Source organism: Trachypithecus francoisi, unplaced genomic scaffold (assembly GCF_009764315.1).
Source record: "Trachypithecus francoisi isolate TF-2019V2 unplaced genomic scaffold, Tfra_2.0 Lachesis_group15, whole genome shotgun sequence".
Taxonomy (NCBI): domain Eukaryota; kingdom Metazoa; phylum Chordata; class Mammalia; order Primates; family Cercopithecidae; genus Trachypithecus; species Trachypithecus francoisi.
Genome location: NW_022681460.1, coordinates 66,185,579 through 66,205,604, shown reverse-complemented (window position 1 = coordinate 66,205,604; position 20,026 = coordinate 66,185,579). Strand labels below are relative to the sequence as shown.

The 20,026-nt window shown below is 47.5% G+C and overlaps 1 protein-coding gene across 9 annotated transcripts in view; it reads right to left on the bottom strand.

Annotated features, from left to right (window-relative positions):
- ZC3H12D (zinc finger CCCH-type containing 12D) overlaps positions 1-20,026 on the bottom strand; it is a 42,720-nt gene that overhangs the window by 12,590 nt on the left and 10,104 nt on the right. For 8 of the 9 annotated variants that reach the window (XM_033235111.1, XM_033235115.1, XM_033235116.1 and 5 more), the window contains 2 exons: positions 18,533-18,907; positions 5,693-5,832 (listed from right to left, as the gene is read on the bottom strand). In XM_033235111.1, the coding sequence (XP_033091002.1) occupies positions 5,693-5,832; positions 18,533-18,837 (445 nt within the window). In that variant the 5' untranslated portion in view covers positions 18,838-18,907. Of the gene's footprint in view, positions 1-5,692; positions 5,833-7,039; positions 7,291-18,532; positions 18,908-20,026 lie in introns of those variants that run through there. The other variant, XM_033235118.1, reaches the window with a different exon arrangement.

The following is a 20,026-nucleotide window of genomic DNA, read 5'->3' as shown; positions in this document are numbered from 1 at the left end:
AGCAAGACTAATAAAGAAGAAAAGAGAGAGGAATCAAATAGATGCAATAAAAATGATAAAGGGGATATCACCACCCACCCCACAGAAATACAAACTACCATCAGAGAATACTAAACACCTCTACGCAAATCACTAGAAAATCTAGAAGAAATGGATAATTTCCTGGACACTTACACTCTCCCAAGACTAAACCAGGAAGAAGTTGAATCCCTGAATAGACCAATAGCAGGCTCTGAAATTGAGGCAACAATCAATAGCCTACCCACCAAAAAAAGTCCAGGACCAGATGGATTCACAGCTGAATTCTACCAGAGGTACAAGGAGGAGCTGGTACCATTCCTTCTGAAACTATTCCAATCAATAGAAAAAGAGGGAATCCTCCCTAACTCATTTTATGAGGCCAACATCATCCTGATACCAAAGCCTGGCAGAGACAAACACAAAAAAGAGAATTTTAGACCAATATCCCTGATGAACATCGATGCAAAAATCCTCAATAAAATACTGGCAAACGGATTCAGCAGCACACCAAAAAGCTTATCCACCATGATCAAGTGGGCTTCATCCCTGGGATGCAAGGCTGGTTCAACATTCACAAATCATAAACGTAATCCAGCATATAAACAGACCCAAGAACAAGAACCACATGATTATCTCAATAGATGCAGAAAAGACTTTTGACAAAATTCAACAGCCCTTCATGCTAAAAACGCTCAATACATTTGGTATTGATGGAACGTACCTCAAAATAATAAGAGCTATTTATGACAAACCCACAGCCAATATCATACTGAATGGGCAAAAACTGGAAAAATTCCCTTTGAAAGCTGGCACAAGACAGGGATGCCCTCTCTCACCACTCCTATTCAACATAGTGTTGGAAGTTCTGGCTAGGGCAATCAGGCAAGAGAAAGAAATCAAGGGTATCAGTTAGGAAAAGAAGAAGTCAAATTGTCCCTGTTTGCAGATGACATGATTGTATATTTAGAAAACCCCATTGTCTCAGCCCAAAATCTCCTTAAGCTGATAAGCAACTTCAGCAAAGTCTCAGGATACAAAATTAATGTGCAAAAATCACAAGCATTCTTATACACCAGTAACAGACAAACAGAGAGCCAAATCATGAATGAACTTCCATTCACAATTGCTTCAAAGAGAATAAAATACCTAGGAATCCAGCTTACAAGGGATGTCAAGGACCTCTTCAAGGAGAACTACAAACCACTGCTCAGTGAAATAAAAGAGGACACTAACAAATGGAAGAACATACCATGTTCATGGATAGGAAGAATCAATATCGTGAAAATGGCCATACTGCCCAAGGTTATTTATAGATTCAATGCCATCAAGCTACCAATGAGTTTCTTCACAGAACTGGAAAAAACGGCTTTAAAGTTCATATGGAACCAAAAAGAGACCACATTGCCAAGACAATCCTAAGTCAAAAGAACAAAGCTGGAGGCATCACGCTACCTGACTTCAAACTATACTACAAGGCTACAGTAACCAAAACAGCATGGTACTGGTACCAAAACAGAGATATAGACCAATGGAACAGAACAGAGTCCTCAGAAATAATACCACACATCTACAGCCATCTGATCTTTGACAAACCTGAGAGAAACAAGAAATGGGGAAAGGATTCCCTATTTAATAAATGGTGCTGGGAATTGGCTAGCCATAAGTAGAAAGCTGAAACTGGATCCTTTCCTTACTCCTTATGTGAAAATTAATTCAAGATGGATTAGAGACTTAAATGTTAGACCTAATACCATAAAAACCCTAGAAGAAACTAGGTAGTACCATTCAGGACATAGGCATGGGCAAGGACTTCATGTCTAAAACACCAAAAGCAACGGCAGCAAAAGCCAAAATTGACAAATGGGATCTCATTAAACTAAAGAGCTTCTGCACAGCAAAAGAAACTACCATCAGAGTGAACAGGCAACCTACAGAATGGGAGAAAATTTTTGCAATCTACTCATCTGACAAGGGCTAATATCCAGAATCTACAAAGAACTCAAACAAATATACAAGAAAAAAACAAACAACCCCATCAAAAAGTGGGCAAAGGATATGAACAGACATTTCTCAAAAGAAGACATTCATACAGCCAACAGACACATGAAAAAATGCTCATCATCACTCGCCATCAGAGAAATGCAAATCAAAACCACAATGAGATACCATCTCACACCAGTTAGAATGGCAATCATTAAAAAGTCAGGAAACAACAGGTGCTGGAGAGGATGTGGAGAAATAGGAACACTTTTACACTGCTGCTGGGATTGTAAACTAGTTCAACCATTATGGAAAACAGTATGGCGATTCCTCAAGGATCTAGAACTAGATGTACCATATGACCCAGCCATCCCACTACTGGGTATATACCCAAAGGATTATAAATTATTCTACTACAAAGACACATGCACACGTATGTTTATTGTGGCACTATTCACAATAGCAAAGACTTGGAATCAACCCAATGTCCATCTGTGACAGACTGGATTAAGAAAATGTGGTACATATACACCATGGAATACTATGCAGCCATAAAAAAGGATGAGTTTGCATCCTTTGTAGGGACATGGATGCAGCTGGAAACCATCATTCTTAGCAAACTATCACAAGAAGAGAAACCAAACACCGCATGTTCTCACTCATAGGTGGGAACTGAACAATAAGATCACTTGGACTTGGAAGGGAAGATCACACACTGGGGCCTATCATGGGGAGTGGGGAGGGATTGCACTGGGGAGTTATACATGATATAAATGATGAATTGATGGGTGTGACGAGTTGATGGGTGCAGCACACCAACATGGCACAAGTATACATATGTAACAAACCTGCACGTTATGCACGTGTACCCTAGAACTTGAAGTATAATAAAAATAAATAAATAAATAAATAAAATAAAAAATAAAAATTCCTTCCCTACCCCAAAGGAATTTCTCTACTTTTTCCTACATTATATTTAAGTATTACACTACTGTTGAAATTCACCATTCTTCATATTCAGACCATAAAGAATAATTCAGGACAACAAGTTTATGACAGAGAACTGAACACAAGTATTTTATTCCCTCCTTCTCATAGTTTCAACGTAATGAAAGGTGGGGGAGAGCTGTAATCATGTTAAAAGTAGGTCTGGGGACAGCAGCAAACCCCGGATTTTGACATATTTTAGGAAGACAGAAAGCAGAGAGGATCTTATTGATTGGGGCATGAAGGGAACCACAGCCCAGAATGTGCGCAGAAGGCTGGAGTGGAGGTGAGAGCCATTTCCCTGCAGCCTTGGAGCACTCCCAGTGGTGGAGATGGAGTGGACGTTGGCAAAGTCGGGATGACTAACAGGTGAGCTGAGCTACTCCCTGGCAGCTGCTCCCAGGAGCATGGACCTCCACTCATTTCCCATCCCCATCCCGATAAACAAAATGAAGATACAACTAGGAAGGAGGAAGCCTCCCATTGTTGCTGTTGACCTCCTAGAATAAAACCATAAAACCATCATCATCCTGCCATTGAAATAAGTGGTGGGCAGAGGCGCCAGGCTGCCTGCCTACTCCATGCCAGGTATACTAAAGTGAAAACTGCCAGTCAACACAAATGGTCCACACTGTCATTCAGGGAGAAGTTATTATACTAGGAGAGAAAACCCATGGCAATTGCACAGATACACAGTCATGTGCTGCATAACAATGTTTCAGGCCATGTGTGTGACAGTGGTCCCATAAGACTATAACAGAGTTGAAAAATTCCTATCATCATAGCCATCCTAACCCTGTAGTGTGACACGTGACTCATGTGTCTGAGGTGATGCTGGTGGAAACACTCTACTGTGCTGCCAGTTGTGCAAAAGTCTAGCACGTACAATTATGTACAGTATGTAACACTTGATCATAATAATAAAGAGCTTTGCATCTGATCTCTTCTCACAGGTGAGCACCCTAATCCAAAAATCTGACCAACATGATTTTCAAAGGAAACACTCACTGGAGCATTTGGGATCTGGGATTTTTGGATTAGGAATGCTGAGCCAGTAAGCATAATGAAAATATTCAGGAATTCAAAACTCTTCTGGTCCCAAGTATTTCAGATAAGGGATACTCAACCTGTTTAAGAAGCCAAACAACAAACAAGACCCTGTTTGTTTAAACCACAGTGTTCTGACCGTGCCTAGTGGCTCATGCTTGTAATTCTAGCACTTTAGGAGGCCGAGGCAGAGGGATTGCTTGGGCCCAGAAGTTAAAGACCAGCCTGAGCAACATGGCAAAACACCCTCTCTACAAAAAACAAAAACTAGCTAGGGCCAGGTGTGGTGGCTCACACGTGTAATCCCAGCACTTTGGGAGGCAGAGGAGGGTGGATCACCTGAGGTCAGGAGTTCAAGACCAGCCAACATGGTGAAACCCCATCTCTAATAAAAATACAAAAAGTAGCTGGGTGTGGTGGCGTGTGCCTACAGTCCCAGCTACCTGGGAGGCTGAAGCAGGAGAATCGCTTGAACCTGAGAGGCAGAGGTTGCAGTGAGCCAAGATCGTGCCATTATACTTTGGCCGGGGTGACAAGAGTGAAACTCCATGCAGAAAGAAGGAGAGAAAGAAAAGAAAGAAAGAAAGAAAGAAAGAAAGAAAGAAAGAAAGAAAGAAAGAAAGAAAGAAAGAAGGGAGGGAGGGAGGGAGGGAGGGAGGGAGAGAGAGAGGGAGGAGGGAAGGAAGGAAGGAACCAGCTGGGTGTGGTGATGGACACCTATAGTCCCAGCTACTGAAAAGGCTAAGGTAGGAGGATCTCCTGAGCCAGGGGAGAGCAAGTCTGCAATGAGCCATAATGAGACTTCATCTCAAAACTAAATAAATAAATAATAAAACCGCAGTATTCTAATATTTTAGCTTAAAATATTCCTAGCTGATTGAAGAATCAAAAATGAAGAGCCTGGGTGAGGTGACTCTTGCCTGTAATCCCAGCACTTTGGGATTTTGAGGAGGGCAGATCACGAAGTCAAGAGTTGGCATGGCCAACATGGTGAAACCCTATCTCTACTAAAAATATAAAAATTAGTTGGGTGTGGTGGCACATGCCTGTAATCCCAGCTACTCAGAAGGCTGAGGCAGGAGAATCACTTGAACCCGGGAGGAGGAGGTTGCAGTGAGCCAAGATCGTGCCACTGTACTCCAGTTTGGCGACAGGGCAAGATTCGGTCTCAAAAAATAAGAAGAATTCCCTGGGTCTCAGTTTTCTTCTTCTTTTTAAATAAAGAGATTAGATGAGGTATTCAGTAAATAAATATTACCTGACCAAATAAATGTCTCTTTCAAATGCTATAAACTATTAGGAGTGGAATACAGATCCAGTGTCTCTTCAGGTATTAAAAGGTGTCAGGCACAATTATTTTGATAACTTAACACACCAAAAGAGTAACTTGTTCATTCGTCTACTCAACAACTGCTTAATGAACATCTAATTTTGAACTACTTATTGAATACCAGGTGTTAACGCTAGGTGCTAGGTACTAGGTGCTGGGGCTATGGCATTGAACAGTCATAATCAGTGCCTTCATGGAGCTTATAGCACAGTGAGGAAGACAAACATCATTAAACAAACAACTAAGTAGATATATGACTATTGATGTTAGAAGTGCACCAAGGACACTTGTCTAGTACCTCTTGGGCATACATCTGCACCAGCATACCTCTGATAGGGGTGTCAGCTCTTGGTGGGTCCTTCCTCCAGGATGGAACAAAAACTTTGATGTAGGTGTGTCCTCTGTCCCTGAACCAGTCCACAGCCAGCTTGATTCCCCGGCAAGAGAAGGTTTCTTTATTTCCATGGCTACAATGGGAAAACAAAGAAATCTGTAGAGACACTGCAAGTGTTCTTAAGAGTGATTCCCTGTGAATATTCTGGATCACAGTCTCATAATCAAGGGGGAACCAGGAAAATCTACATTTTAGGCCAGGAGCGGTGGCTCACACCTGTAATCCCAACACTTTGGGAGGCCGAGGCGGGCAGATCGTTTGAGGTCAGGAGTTTGAGAACAGCTTGGCCAAAATGATGAAACCTCATCTCTATGAAAAATACAAAAATTAACCAGGTGTAGTGGTGCGCACCTGCAGTCCCAGCTACTCTGGAGGCTGGGGCAGGAGAATCACTTGAACCTGAAAGGTGGAGGATTCAATGAGCTGCAATCCCACCACAGCACTCCAGCCTGGGCAACAGAGGGAGACTTTGTCTCAACAATAACAACAACAACAACAACAAAACAAAACACACACATATACACACACAGGAAAAATCTACATTTTAAAGATAGTTCATTCTTTCATTCACAAATAATATCCATTAACAAGAACCACATAGCGTGTGATAGGTATGTAGAGGGGTCTTGGGCTCTGTGATAGCTAATACTGAGTGTCAACTCGATTGGATTGAAGGATGCCAAGTATTGTTCCTGGGTGTGTCTGTGAGGGTGTTGCCAAAAGAGATTAACATTTGAGTCAGTGAACTGGGAGAGGCAGACCCACCCCCAATCTGGGTGGGCACCATCTAATCAGCTGCCAGCATGGCTAGAACAAAGCAGGCAGAAGAAAGTAGAATGAGCAGACTTGCTGAGTCTTCTGGCCTTCATTTTTCTCCCATGCTGGATGCTTCCTGCCCTCGACATCAGACTCCAAGTTCTTCAGCTTTTGGACACCAGTGGTCTGCCAGGGGCTCTTCAGCCTTCGGCCAGACTGAAGGCTGCACTGTCAGCTTCCCTACTTTTGAGGTTTTGGGACCTGGACTGGCTTCCTTGCTCCTCAGCTTGCAGATGGCCTGTTGTGGGACTTCACCTTGTGATCGTGTGAGTCAGTACTCCTTAATAAACTCCCCTTCGTATATACATCTAGCCTATTAGTTCTTCGCTCCAGAGAATCCTGACTAATACAGCTCCAAGGAGAATACATTCTGAGGACTAACAGACAAGACCCTCTCTTTAACTGAAGCTAAGAAAGATCAACATAAGACAGATAGGAGTAGCCATCTACAGAATCACTGTCACCCTGAGAGATGGTCGTAAATGTGTTATTGGGTTTCCCAAGTCCAAGCAAGGAGGCCAGTGCCCCTCAAATTCCACAGAAGACTTCAGTGGAAGCAATAAGGAGAGAGTGTGAGATCAGGCAGGGCCTTGCAGACATTATGGAAGATTCCTTTCTTCCTCCTAAGAGGAATTAAAAAGCCACGGAAGGATTTTAAGATTTGAAGTAGATGATGTGATGTGATGTGATGTGGTGTGGTATGATGTGATGTGATGTGATGATTCAAAAAGCCCAATCTGAGGCTGGGGGTGGTGGCTCACACCTGTAATCCTAGAACTTTGTGAGGCTGAAGCGGGTGGATCATGAGGTCAGGAGATCGAGAACATCCTGGCTAACATGGTGAAACCCTGTCTCTACTAAAAATACAAAAATTAGTCCGGGTGCTGTGGCTCAAGCCTGTAATCCCAGCACTTTGGGAGGCCGGGACGGGTGGATCACGAGGTCAGGAGATGGAGACCATCCTGGCTAACACGGTGAAACCCCGTCTCTACTAAAAAATACAAAAAACTAGCCGGGCATGGTGGTGGGCGCCTGTGGTCCCAGCTGCTCGGGAGGCTGAGGCAGGAGAATGGCGTGAACCCGGGAGGCGGAGCTTGCAGTGAGCCGAGATCCGGCCACTGCACTCCAGCCTGGGCGACAGAGCAAGACTCCGTCTCAAAAAAAAAAAAAAAAATTAGCCGGGCATGATGGCGCGTGCCTGTAATCCCAGCTACTCAGGGGGCTGAGGCAGGAGAATTGCTTGAACCCGGGAGTCGGATGTTGTAGTGAACCGAGATTGTGCCACTGCACTCCAGCCTGGGCGACAAAGCAAAAATTGACGGTGACTTGGACTAAGCTGGTGGTGGTGGATGAGGGAGAAGAGTAGGTGAACTTGAGAGATATTTATTTAGAAAGTCAAATCTCCAGAACTCAATGACTGATTGGATATGGGAGTGATAGAGAAGAAGGCATCAAAGATGACTCAAGATCTCTGGCTTGTGTAACAGGATGGTGGGCTATTCACTGACACCAGGAATTCTGGAAGGGAACAGGGTTAGAGGGAAAGATCATGAGTTTTATTTTAGACACATATCAAGCTGTTAACATTTCCACTTAGAGGAAATGTTAAGTAAACAGCTATGGTGCAGAGGAGATGCCTGAGTGATTAAAGCTGTAGGCCATCTCTGTGTATGCAATAGCTGAGGCCACAGCATGGACAGAATTTCCTACTCGCCTGGAGAGAAAGTGAGCGGCCTGGGCTGGACCTGGAGGAACTCTGCGACTTCACAACTGGTTATAGGTAGATGGGGGGCAATATCACATGGGATTCAGGAGGGACGGATCTAAGAAGCAGGAAGAAAACCAGAGGGTGCGCATCAGGAAAGCGGAGGGAAAGGGGCCACCAAACGCTGCTTCAAGTAACTGGTGAAACCTGAAGATGTCCCTCAGACTCAGTCAGTGGGGTCAGTGGGGTTTCGCTGGAGGGAGACAAGTGGATAGATTTGAGATATTGAGAAGGCAAAATCAATTGGACTTAGCCATGGATAAGACAGAGCCTGGCCTCAAATTAGATCACTCTGCCTCCTCTTCCACCTTCAGATCCCAGCTTCATCCTCACTTCCTCAGGAAAGCATCTGCTACTCCCTAGACTCCATCAGATCCATCTCACGAGCTCTCAATGCACCCTCCCGCTCCTTCCTGGCACTGGGGAACATTCGCACCCATCCAGGGGATGGCCGGGGTCTCCCTTCTTTAAACCATGAGCTCCTCTTGCTCACCACGCAACTGTCAGTGCCCAGCATTGCGCCTAATAATTGTAATGACCCAATTTAAAAGCCGTTGAATAAACGAATGGCTGAGAAGAAACTCAGCTGAGACGCAACTAGAGGAGAAGCTGAAGCAAAGGGAAGAGCTGACCGGAAAGATCCAAACATAGGCATGACTGATATGGTCTAAGGATCAGAAAGACAGGAGTGGGGCTGGAGCACGAGGAATGAGCCCGGGCAACAGGTGTAAAGGGAGAGGCAAGGATAAGTTCTTAGAGAGCCAAGGACCACCACGCCACTCATGCCCTCTCCCGAGAAGCCTGGCAGTCAACCCATATGCAGACAAGGATGACATTTTGAATTCGCATTGCTGTGCTCTCTCTCGTATGTGACCTTTCCTGCTATTTTCTCAGGGGAGATTAGGATAGTCACAAGTTTATAAAAGAAAGGACACTCATGCCTGTAATCCTAGCACTTTGGGAGGCCAAGGTGGGTGGATCACCTGAGGTCAGGAGTTCAAGACTAGCCTGGCCAACATGGTGAAACCTCGTCTTTAGTAAACAGACAAAAATTAGCTGGATGTGGCAGCACGCGCTTGTAATCCTAGCTACTGGAGAGGCTGAGGCTGGAGAATCTCATGAGCCTGGGAGGCAGAGGTTGCAGTGAGCTGAAATCGGGTCACTACACTCCAGCATGGGTGACAGTGCAAGATTCTGTCTCAAAAAAAAAAGATAAATATCCCTTTCACTATTGAGGCTGAACTCTGAGGCTTGTACAGTGAGGAGAAAATATCAACAGGGATGTCTGTGGTCAAAAGGAAGAAGAAGGCCGAGCGCAGTTGCTCACGCCTATAATCCCAGCACTTTGGGAGGCCAAGGAGGCAGGATCACGAGGTCAGGAGATTGAGACCATCCTGGCTAACACGGTGAAACCTGTCTCTACTAAAAATACAAAAAAATTAGCTGGGTGTGATGGCATGCACATGTAGTCTATTCAGGAGGCTGAGGCAGGAGAATCGCTTGAACCTGGGAGGCAGAGGTCGCAGTGAGCTGAGATCGCACCACTGCACTCCAGCCTGGGCGACAACGAGACTCCATCTAAAAAAAAAAAAAAAAAAAAGAAGAGGAAGCAGATCGCTGGTACCTTCCAGCCCAGCAGAATTTGAAAAAGAGGGAAGATGGAGGGAGAAGGTCCTCACCGCGCACCCCCACTCCAGCTCTACCCAGCCCAGCCATACAGGAGGGGGAGATGGAGAAACATCGAGACTGTGTGAACAAGAGGCTGAACCTTTGTTTTTCAGCACAGCCCAGGCAGGTTGCAAGCCCCTCAGAGAAACCTGGTTTCTGTAGGGCTGCCTTGGAGGAACATGGCTGGAGAGGTGAGTCTGAAGCAACACCCCATCCCTCACGTGCCCCCAGGCCTAGTGGACTGTTTGGGGATGGACAAGCTGGTGCCAGTGAGCAGACAGCACTTTAAGCCAGTATGGCTCCCAGAAGGCCACTTCCATGTTTAGAGGCCAGGCCAGCCCAGCAGAACCAGTGAGGGTCCCAGACCCCTTTTCCAGCCAATACCAGGTCTCAAAGGCCCCAGAGGCCATCTGAGACAGGAGGGGGTGGATAGGAACCACAGAGCCTGAGTCGCCTAGGAGACAGAAGAAACGGAGGCCCCACCTGATGTACACTGGCAAATATAAGATGTACCCCCTCCCCACCTAAAAAAGAGGGGAAGAGATCGTGCCTGTCATAGAAAATGAGGTCCATTTTCTGTGTCCTTGAAGCAGTAAAGTGAACATTTGATGACACCCTCCCCCACGTCACCCCTGAGATATATGCATCTCTTCAGTGTAGTCAAGTCCACCCTCAGTTAATTCTCAAGGGAAAATAGCACCACCACAATTATTTTAAAAGTTGTTTCTTGGCCAGGCGCAATGGCTCACACCTGTAATCCCAGCACTTTGGGAGGCTGAGGCGGGAGGATCACAAGGTCAGGAGTTCAAGACCAGCCTGACCAACATGGTGAAACCCCGTCTCTACTAAAAATACAAAAATTAGCCAGGCGTGGTGGCGCGTGCCTGTAATCCCAGTTACTCAGGAAGTTGCGGCAGGAAAATCGCTTGAACCCAGGAGGCAGAGGTTTCAGTGAGCCGAGATCAAGCCACTACACTCTAGCCTGGGTGACAGAGCGAGACTCCATGTCAAAAAAAAAAAAAAAAAAAAAACTGTTTCTTACTTGCTGGTCTCTTTTCAGGATCTCCTTACATATTTGCGTTTAACCATTCACAAGTCATCTCTGACACCTTTCGTGGGTGTAGGAGGCAGTGTTCAGTGGTGAGAGAGAGGAAGGGAACCTGGACCCTGGCAGAGCTGTCAGTCTCCCTGGGAGCCCACTCCCCAGCACACAGACAGGAATGCACACACCGAAGGCATCCACTCATCCGCGTGTTCCTTCACAGACTCAGCGCAATTCCTGAATAGCTACTACAAGGCTCTGCACTCGTGCTAAGAAGAGACATCGGCCGGGCGCAGTGGCTCAAGCCTGTAATCCCAGCACTTTGGGAGGCCGAGACGGGTGGATCACGAGGTCAGGAGATCAAGACCATCCTGGCTAACACGGTGAAACCCCATCTCTACTAAAAAAAAAAAAATACAAAAAACTAGCCGGGCGAGGTGGCGGGCGCCTGTACTCCCGGCTACTTTGGAGGCTGAGGCAGGAGAATGGCGTAAACCCGGGAGGCGGAGCTTGCAGTGAGCTGAGATCCGGCCACTGCACTCCAGCCCGGGCGACAGAGCAAGACTCCGTCTCAAAAAAAAAAGAAGAGACATCACCCCTGCTTCTTGGAGCTCTTTTTTTTTTTTTTTTTTTTTTTTTTTAGAAATGGAGTCTCGCTCTGTTACCCAGGCTGGAGTGTGCAGTGGTACAATCATGGCTTACTATAGCCTCGACCTCTCAGGCTCAAGCAATCCTCCCACCTCAGCCTCCCAAGTCACTGGGACTACAGGTGCGCACTGCCATACCTGGCTAATTTTAGAAATTTGTTGTAGAGATAAGGTCTGGCTATGTTGCCCAGGCTGGTCTTGAACTCCTGGCCCCAGGTGATCCTCCAACGTTGGCCTCCCGAAGTGCTGAGATTACAGGCATGAGCCACTGCACCTGGCCTTGGAACTCATTTTTAAGATCTGTAGAGGGTTCTGTCTGCCGGGGCACTTTGCACTTTTTGCCTCATTTAATCATTACAATAAGCCCTTGAGGAAGTTACCCTGTCCCCATTTTACCCTTGAGGAAACTGAAGCAAAACAATGTGTCCAACTCTCTGATCTAGGGGCAGCCCTCAAAACCTGACCCCTTAGGCTGCAAACTCTTCCTCCCTAGTCTCCCGAAGACCACTGATTCCCCCCAACTCCATCTATACCCCAGGCTCCAGATGGCAGCTCCTTTGGAACAATAGTAACCCACAGTTTAAATGCTCGTGCTTAAACAAAAAGGCACCTCATGCCTTTGTTAACCAGTACTGTGAACCAGCTCATCAGGCAGCAAGCCAAGAGCCAGGCCCTGGGAAAAGGAGACAGGAGCTGGGAGTTTTGTTTTTGTTTTTTGTTTGTTTTTGAGACAGAGTTTTGTTCTTGTTGCCCAGACTGGAGTGCAATGGCGCAATCTCAGCTCACCGCAACCTCTACCTCCCAGGTTTAAGCGATTCTCCTGCCTCGGCCTCCCGAGTAGCTGGGGTGCACCACCACACCCAGCTAATTTTGTATTTTTAGTAGAGATAGGGTTTCGCCATGTTAGTCAGGCTGGTCTCAAACTCCTGACCTCAGTTGATCCGCCCGCTTTGGCCTCCCAAAGTGCTGTGACTACAGGCATGAGCCACTGCACCCTGCCAGAGCTGGGAGTTTTGAATAACCGAAGGTACAAATAGGAAGTGGGTTGGCACCTAAGGCAAATTTTGCCTGCCTGACAACTGTGCGTGGGGTAACTGCAATCAGAGTGCCAGCCAGTTTCAGTAACTAGACAATCCAATTGTACACCACTTCATCTTTGACTATTGCCAAGAAATTCCTGCAAAGGCTAGCGGCTCACAAAGCAGTCACATGTGGAGGAAGGTTGTGGCTGTGGGCGGGAGGAAAGAGGAGGAATGATTCCTCAGGGGTGTGAGATGTGAAGGGAAGCTGCTGTTGCCAACTCTGTTTCTTATTGGGGGTTCAGTTGTAAACACCCTGACCTCACTAGGAGATCTCTCCCCAGCTCAAGACAGGGGAAAGAGAGGGTGAGCAGGGGCTGCTCTGGGAGCTTTCATCTTACAAGAAATGGGTGGAGACAGGAAGGAGCCCAAGGCTAACGTCGGACAGAACAGATTCAGGTCTGACCCCCAGCCCTGTCATAAACCCCACCATTATCTTTCTTGCCTGCTGGGAACCCACTGAGAGGGTCATGATGAAAACTGAGAGGTATGATTTCAAGCCTGATCTGTCTCTTCCTTGGAGATCCCTTACTCCAGCACAAACCAGAGCCTGCAGAGTGTCCTGAGAGTATAAAAATGTAAACAACAGCCAAAGCAAAAAGCCCTGTGCATTCCAAAATGAGGACACATTTACATGAAACCCTACTTTGGGGCACTAAGAGGATGTGAAATTATCAGGTGGTTTCCCCCAAGCTTGTACTTCAAATCCCGCCTTTTCTAGATTTGCCTACAGAATGTAAAACAGGCTGGGCACTTGTGAGTCTGCCTGCCCTAGGCAAGAAAATGCTGCAACTGTTGGCTCGCGAGAATTCATGCTCTTCCCACACGCCATGATGCCGTTTTGAACATGTTTTCAATGAAAGATACCTTCTTTTTAAAAAGTTGCTGGACATTATTCTTAAGGCGAGGTATCTATGGACTCAGATATTCAGCTGAATAATCCAAGCCGATGTCCCTCTCTTTCTCACAGAAACACACACACGGCCCTACCTTGAAGGTGTGGAGACTGCACTCAGAAATCAGTCTTTGGGCTGCTAGTCCATGAGAGCTACTATTTGAGGCACATGTGGCACTCTGAGGGCATCCTGGGCACCTGCCCTGTAGAGGGCCCCTGTGGAGGGAGTGGGGCCTCATACCTCCTGTCTGCAGCTGACAAGTCCAGGGCTTGTCAACTGCAGCCAGAGCCCACCTGTGCTCTGCCAGGCTCTGGCTGCAGGACAAGAGCCTATGGATCAGGGTCTCCTACCCTGTGGCCCTTTCCTAGGCCAGGGGGAGAGCAGAAGGAATGGTAATGTCTCAGGGGAACCCGAGGCTTTGGAGAAAGCACTGAATCCAGAGCTGGCTCTTCTTGCTCTGTGACCTCAGGCGAGTTACTTACACTCTCTGAACCTCTAAAGAAGAGAAATTCCTTTATGAGAAAAATGTATTGACCAGGCACGGTGGCTCACACCTATAATCCCAGCACTTTGGAGGCTGAGGTGGGTGGATCACTTGAGGTCAGGAGTTCGAGACCAACCTGGCCAACATGGTGAAACCCCATCTCTATTAAAAAAAATACAAAAATTTGACCAGGTGCAGTGGCTCACACCTGTAATCCCAGCACTTTGGGAGGCCGAGGCAGGCAGATCACGAGGTCAGGTGTTCGAGACCAGCCTGGTCAACATGGTGAAACCCAGTCTCTACTAAAAATATAAAAAATTAGCCAAGCATGGTGGCACATGCCTGTAGTCCCAGCTACTCGGGAGGCTGAGGCAGGAGAATTGCTTGAACCCAGGAGGTAGAGGTTGCAGTGAGCCAAGATCTTGCCACTTCACACCAGCCTGGGCAACAGAGCGAGACGACAGAGTGAGACTCTGTCTCAAAACAAACAAACAAAAAACTACAAAAATTAGCCGAGTGTGGTGGCAGGCACCTGTAATCCCAGCTACTCAGGAGACTGACGCAGAAGAATCGATTGAACCCAGGAAGTAGAGGTTGCAGAAAGCCGAGATTGGACCACTGCACTCCAGCCTGGCAAAAGAGCAAGACTCTGTCTGAAGAAAAAAATAAAATAAAATAAATGTATTTATTTATTTCAAGCATATGTAAAATAGCCACCTTGAATCCTCACATGTTAGAGATGAAAAGGCCTTTTAAGGTTTAGTCCAGCCTCCTAATTGTGTAGATAGGGCTCAAGCCAGGTGACTTACCTGAGGTCACACAGCTGGATGGCTGAAAAGGGAGAGCTATACAGTCCAATCTGTAGCCACTTGCCACACCTGGCTATTCACATTTAAATTAAAATTAATTTAAAAACTAAAATGTAGAAGCCAGTTCCTTGGTTGCATTGGCCACATTCTAAGTGCTCGATGACCACACATGGCAAGTGGCTCTGGGGGGACAGGGCAGGGGTGGGCCTTGCCCTCCCTGCCGGGAGCTGTGTTGGGCAGCCCTGGCCTAGCGGTCCCATGCCTCTGACCTCCCTGGTTTCCTTTATGGGGTGCAGCAAGAGGTCCAGCAAAACTGGGGGCAGCCATAGGTCTGTTTACCAGGGCCCCATCTTCCACTCTCACCACATCATCACTTGTAGTTCTCATTACGTTGACCCACCTCTTAAACAAAATGATGAATGATGCCAGTAGTCCTGCTTAGAAGAGCCCATTTCTGTAAAAAGCACTGGGCCAGTGGCCCACTCTGTCAGCCTCCAGAGAGCAGCAGCCAGGCCTTCTGGGTTCAGCCAAGCACGACCAATGGCCTTGGGCTAAACATTCTGAAGCACTGGGGAAAGAAGCCCACAGAAACTTCTACCTATTGTGTCATGGTTAGGAAGCATAGGTGGGGGTCAGGGTCTGATTCAAGCCAGTGTTGACCATTGTCAAGCCTGTCAAGTCCCTTCCTGTGTAACTGAGAGGATCAGAACAAGGACTGATGGTCTGCTCTAATATTCTCTGTGCTAACAGGGGACACATGGCCTAGTGCCTCCCGAAAGGCAGAGGAAAAGTAAATCCCAGGCCATAAAGCATAGTATTATCTGTAATTTCTCATTCTATGTCAGTGGGTTGTCATATTTTGGGGATGACAGGCCTTTTAAGTATCTATTGAAAGCTATAAATCTTTCCCCCAGAGAAACACATATATGTACATAGACATGCCACATTGTGTATATCATTTCAGGCCATTGCTGGCTTTGAAGATAGAAGGGGCCATGAGCTGATGAATGCAGTCTCTAGAAACTGGAAAAAATAAAAAGACTCTCCTCTAGAATTTCCAGAAGGACGTTTCCAGGGGACAGAGCCACAGCCAGGAACAGGCACACTGAAGAACATTCCCACCAATAGGAGCCACATTTATCATCCGCTCAAGGAGGGAAGAACAGGTGTCCCATTCGGTCTTTAAGCCCTTCTCCACCATTTCAAGGCCAGACAGTGCATGAAGCAGTACTGCCTTCAAAAACGGAAAATGGCAATGTCTGCAATACTACAAAACCTCAGTGAAAGGGAATTTTCAGAAACCATGTTTCTGAGGTTAATTGAATTTTGAGGTCAACAGATAACAATGAGACACCACTTTGGGTTTCAATCACCCATTGCCTGTGAAGGGTCAGCACCCGCTTGAACCTTTCATGACTAAGGATATGGCAGACCCAGGGGACGTGTGTCCTGCTGAAAATCCCATTGGAGGACACAACAGATGTCACTGCAGAAGGGGCAGAGGATAGGGTGGAACCTCACACCCCACTCTCCCCAGAACTTGCCTTTAAAAGGAACAAATTAAGTCCTGTGATCAGGTGGCGGTTGTGCCATTTGTCTCTTTTCCCTAACTACTGGGATCCAGGGGTAGAGGGAGGGGATATGTGTGTGTGTGTAGACACATTGTGACACAGAGCATACGTATATGTGCTCTGGAACTTAGAGGTTTTGGAGGTAGCCAGTGTGTGAAAACATTTATGCTCTGACACATTCTTCGTAGTAAGTCTGAGTAAGGGTTTCGATGTGCAACCCACACAGACTGAGCATGAGAAAATTAATCTGATTGCAATCATGGGAGGTGAGGGGCAGAGGTGGGGGATCAATGGGTGTACCCAGGACACATTACGGTCATGTGCAAACAGAGGATGTGGCTTAAGTTTGACTCCAAGCAGCAACAGAGACTCCCATAAAAACAAAACCCTCCACCACTGTCCTGTTATAACAATTTCTAAAACATGCCTGGTCCCCAAAGAGATTCTCTGGAGACCAGGCATGTTTCTTGTTGCCCCGAAAGAGTCTTTTTACCCTACAGCCACTCTGCTCTTTTGATTTGGAATCACAGAACTCATACAGCCTTAGGACTGGGAAGGTCTTTGATTTAAGCATTCAAAGCCTTCTTTCTATGGAAGCCCAGAGAGAGAGGTTCCTTGCTCAGATCATATAGAGGCCAGGCCCCTCTCACAACCCCTTCTAGACTTTCTAGGACCCTCAGAGCCTACTGGATTCTTAAAAATCCTTTTAGCTTCCCAGAGATCTTAAATTGAGCAGGATTTCATAGGTTTACCTATCTGGTGCCTATACATGACATGGGTGAGAATGTGACAGAGAACCCCTGGGCCAGCCCCTAAGTCCCAGGAGAAAGAGAGGGTTCCATCGCCTGCTGATGTCATCAATGCCAAGGAGACTTAGCTGGTCAAAAGTTGAAAAAAAAAAAACCCTCAGTACACACCTCAAAAAGGGCAGGGACAGCCCCTGAGGCTGGACTATCTGGGTTGAACCATTGCAAACCTAGGTCCTGCAACACCAAACCCAAAGTGAGCCCAAATCCCCAGGAGAAACTCTTGGAGGCTCTGTTGACACATTCGGCACTGTGGAGAATTGCTTTTATGGATTCCCACCTATGGTGGGAGTAACTCAGCTTTTGAAAAGGGAAGCACATATATTTACAGCTGTGAGTAAACCATTTCCTATGGCTCTGCCCTTTGCACGGCTGTAACAAAGCCAAGTGGTAGAATAATCCACTTGTTTGAGCAATGCCCCACTTCGCCCAGCAGGGTATTGGGGGAGGCTGCAGAGATTCCGTCACAGAGGAGCTTAGCCAAGACAGGCAGATAACAATTCGGGCATGAGGCTGGCATTTCCGAAACCCACAAAGATGCCAACACACAAATGTTCACACAGCCGCATCTGCAGCTGAGGGGGCCACAAACAAATCTCTCAAACTTAACTGGGGAACCGCAACACCGCCTCCCCAGCAACCCCAGCAGAGGGCTTCCAGCACACTTCAAAGCACACCAGCCCCTCTGTTGCTCAAAATCTTGAGAGAGTAGAAGAGATATTTATGGGCCTTTTTCACAGACGAGGAAATGAGTCCTGCAGCTTTCCCAGAGTCTCGCAGCCAGTTAGGAAGAAACTCCCAACAAGAAGCCACATCTGCCAACACTTGACCCAGGTTGCCTCCCTCATTACCACACCTTCCCCAAAAGAAGGCTCTTCCTCTGGATTATGATAATAACAGCTACACTTGTTGAACACTTGCTCTGTGTCAGGCACTATCCTAGGCATTTTGTGCACAAAAACCCTCTACAGAGATTTTATCCCAACTGTACAGATGGAGAAAACGAGACTCAGAGGGGTTAAGTGACTTGCTTAATGCCACACAGCTACTAAGAGATGGCACAGGGATTCAAAGCCTGATCCATTGGCCCCAGAGCTCTTTGGACCAAACCACAGAGAAGAGGGACAGTTCTCAGGGCTCCTGCGAACAGGGGCCTCCCCAGCCCCAGCTACAGGATGAAGGGAAGCTACCTCATTGCCACATTGCTGCCATCAATCACTATGGGTCGCAGAGAACTGGCCAGGGCTCCGAAGTCCTCTTCCAGGGCTGTCCCCGGGCCACGCTGGGCAGAGTCCAGGGCCCCACAGGAGCCCCGAGGCACTAGCCTGGGTGCAGCCGAGTGCTCCAGGGCCCCCGGGCGGCTGCCTGTGCGGATAAGCTCCTGCAGCACGTCGTTGACCAGGGCGCCCTCGCCCAGCTTGCCCAGCACCCGGAGCACGTCCTCCCGGTCGTAGCCCAGCTTCTGGAAGAACTCCATCTTGCTGGGGTGCTCCATGCTGTGCCCAGCGGCCACGGGCACAGGTCCTGCCCCAGGTGTCCTCCTCTCAGAGCCCTGCAGGCGTGAGCTAAAGAGAAAAAAAACGCATCCATCAGGTGTTTCCTGGGCAGACTGCAGCAAGGGCAAGGTATGCCTGCGCTGGCTCCCTCCCGGCCTAGCTGTCAGGAAATCAGGTGAAGCCCAGTCCCCTTGTGGACTTTCAGTTGCTCAGTGTGGCTGCGGAGCTGCAGAAGCAATCACGCTGCTTTCACAGTGCGCTCTCTGAGGCCTTCACCCCACACTGACTGGCAGGGAACCCTGACCACACACCAGGGCTGCAGGGGCTGAGCGTGCACCCAGCACTCAGGACAGGCCAAACACAGATTTCTTGTTTCTCAGGCTCTGTAGGGGGCTGAATAGTGATCTCCCAAAATTCCCGTGGTGAATTCCTCACCCCAGTGCCTCAGAGTGTGACTGTATTTAGAGCTAGGACCTCTAAAAGGAGATCCCTCATCCAATATGACTGGTGTCCTTATAAGAAGCAGAAATTTGAACACAGAACACACAGAGGGACCACCATATGAAGACTCATGGAGAAGGGAGAAAGTAACCCTGCAGGCACCTTGACCTTGAACTTCCAGGCCCCAGAACTATGAGACGATGAATTTCCCTTAAGCCCCCAGTCTATGGTGCTTTGCTCTGGGGCCAAGCAGACTAACAGAGGCCCCTGGCTTACCCAAGGCCAAGTGACCCCTGGTGAATTCTACTCCCAGAAAGGCAGTGCTCCCATCCAAATTCTGCTTGGTGCCCTGCACAGCTTTCCCTAATGATTAACTCAGACAACACTGAATCTCTGCAATAGAAGGGCCCGCCCCGGCCGGGCACAGTGGCTCACGCCTGTCATTCCAGCACTTTGGGAGGCTGAAGCAGGCAGATCAAGAGGTCAGGAGATAGAGACCAGCCTGGCCAACATGGTGAAACCCCGTCTGTACTAAAAATACAAAAATTAGCCGGGCATGTTGGCGCATGCCTGTAATCCCAGCTACTCTGGAGGCTGAGGCAGGAGAATCGCTTGAACCTGGGAGGCAGAGGTTGCAGTGAGCCAATATCACACCATTGCACTCCAGCCTGGGCAACAAGAGTGAAACTCCATCTCAAAAAAAAAAAAAAAGGGCCTACCCCAAATTTCATCCGTCCCAGCCAGGCA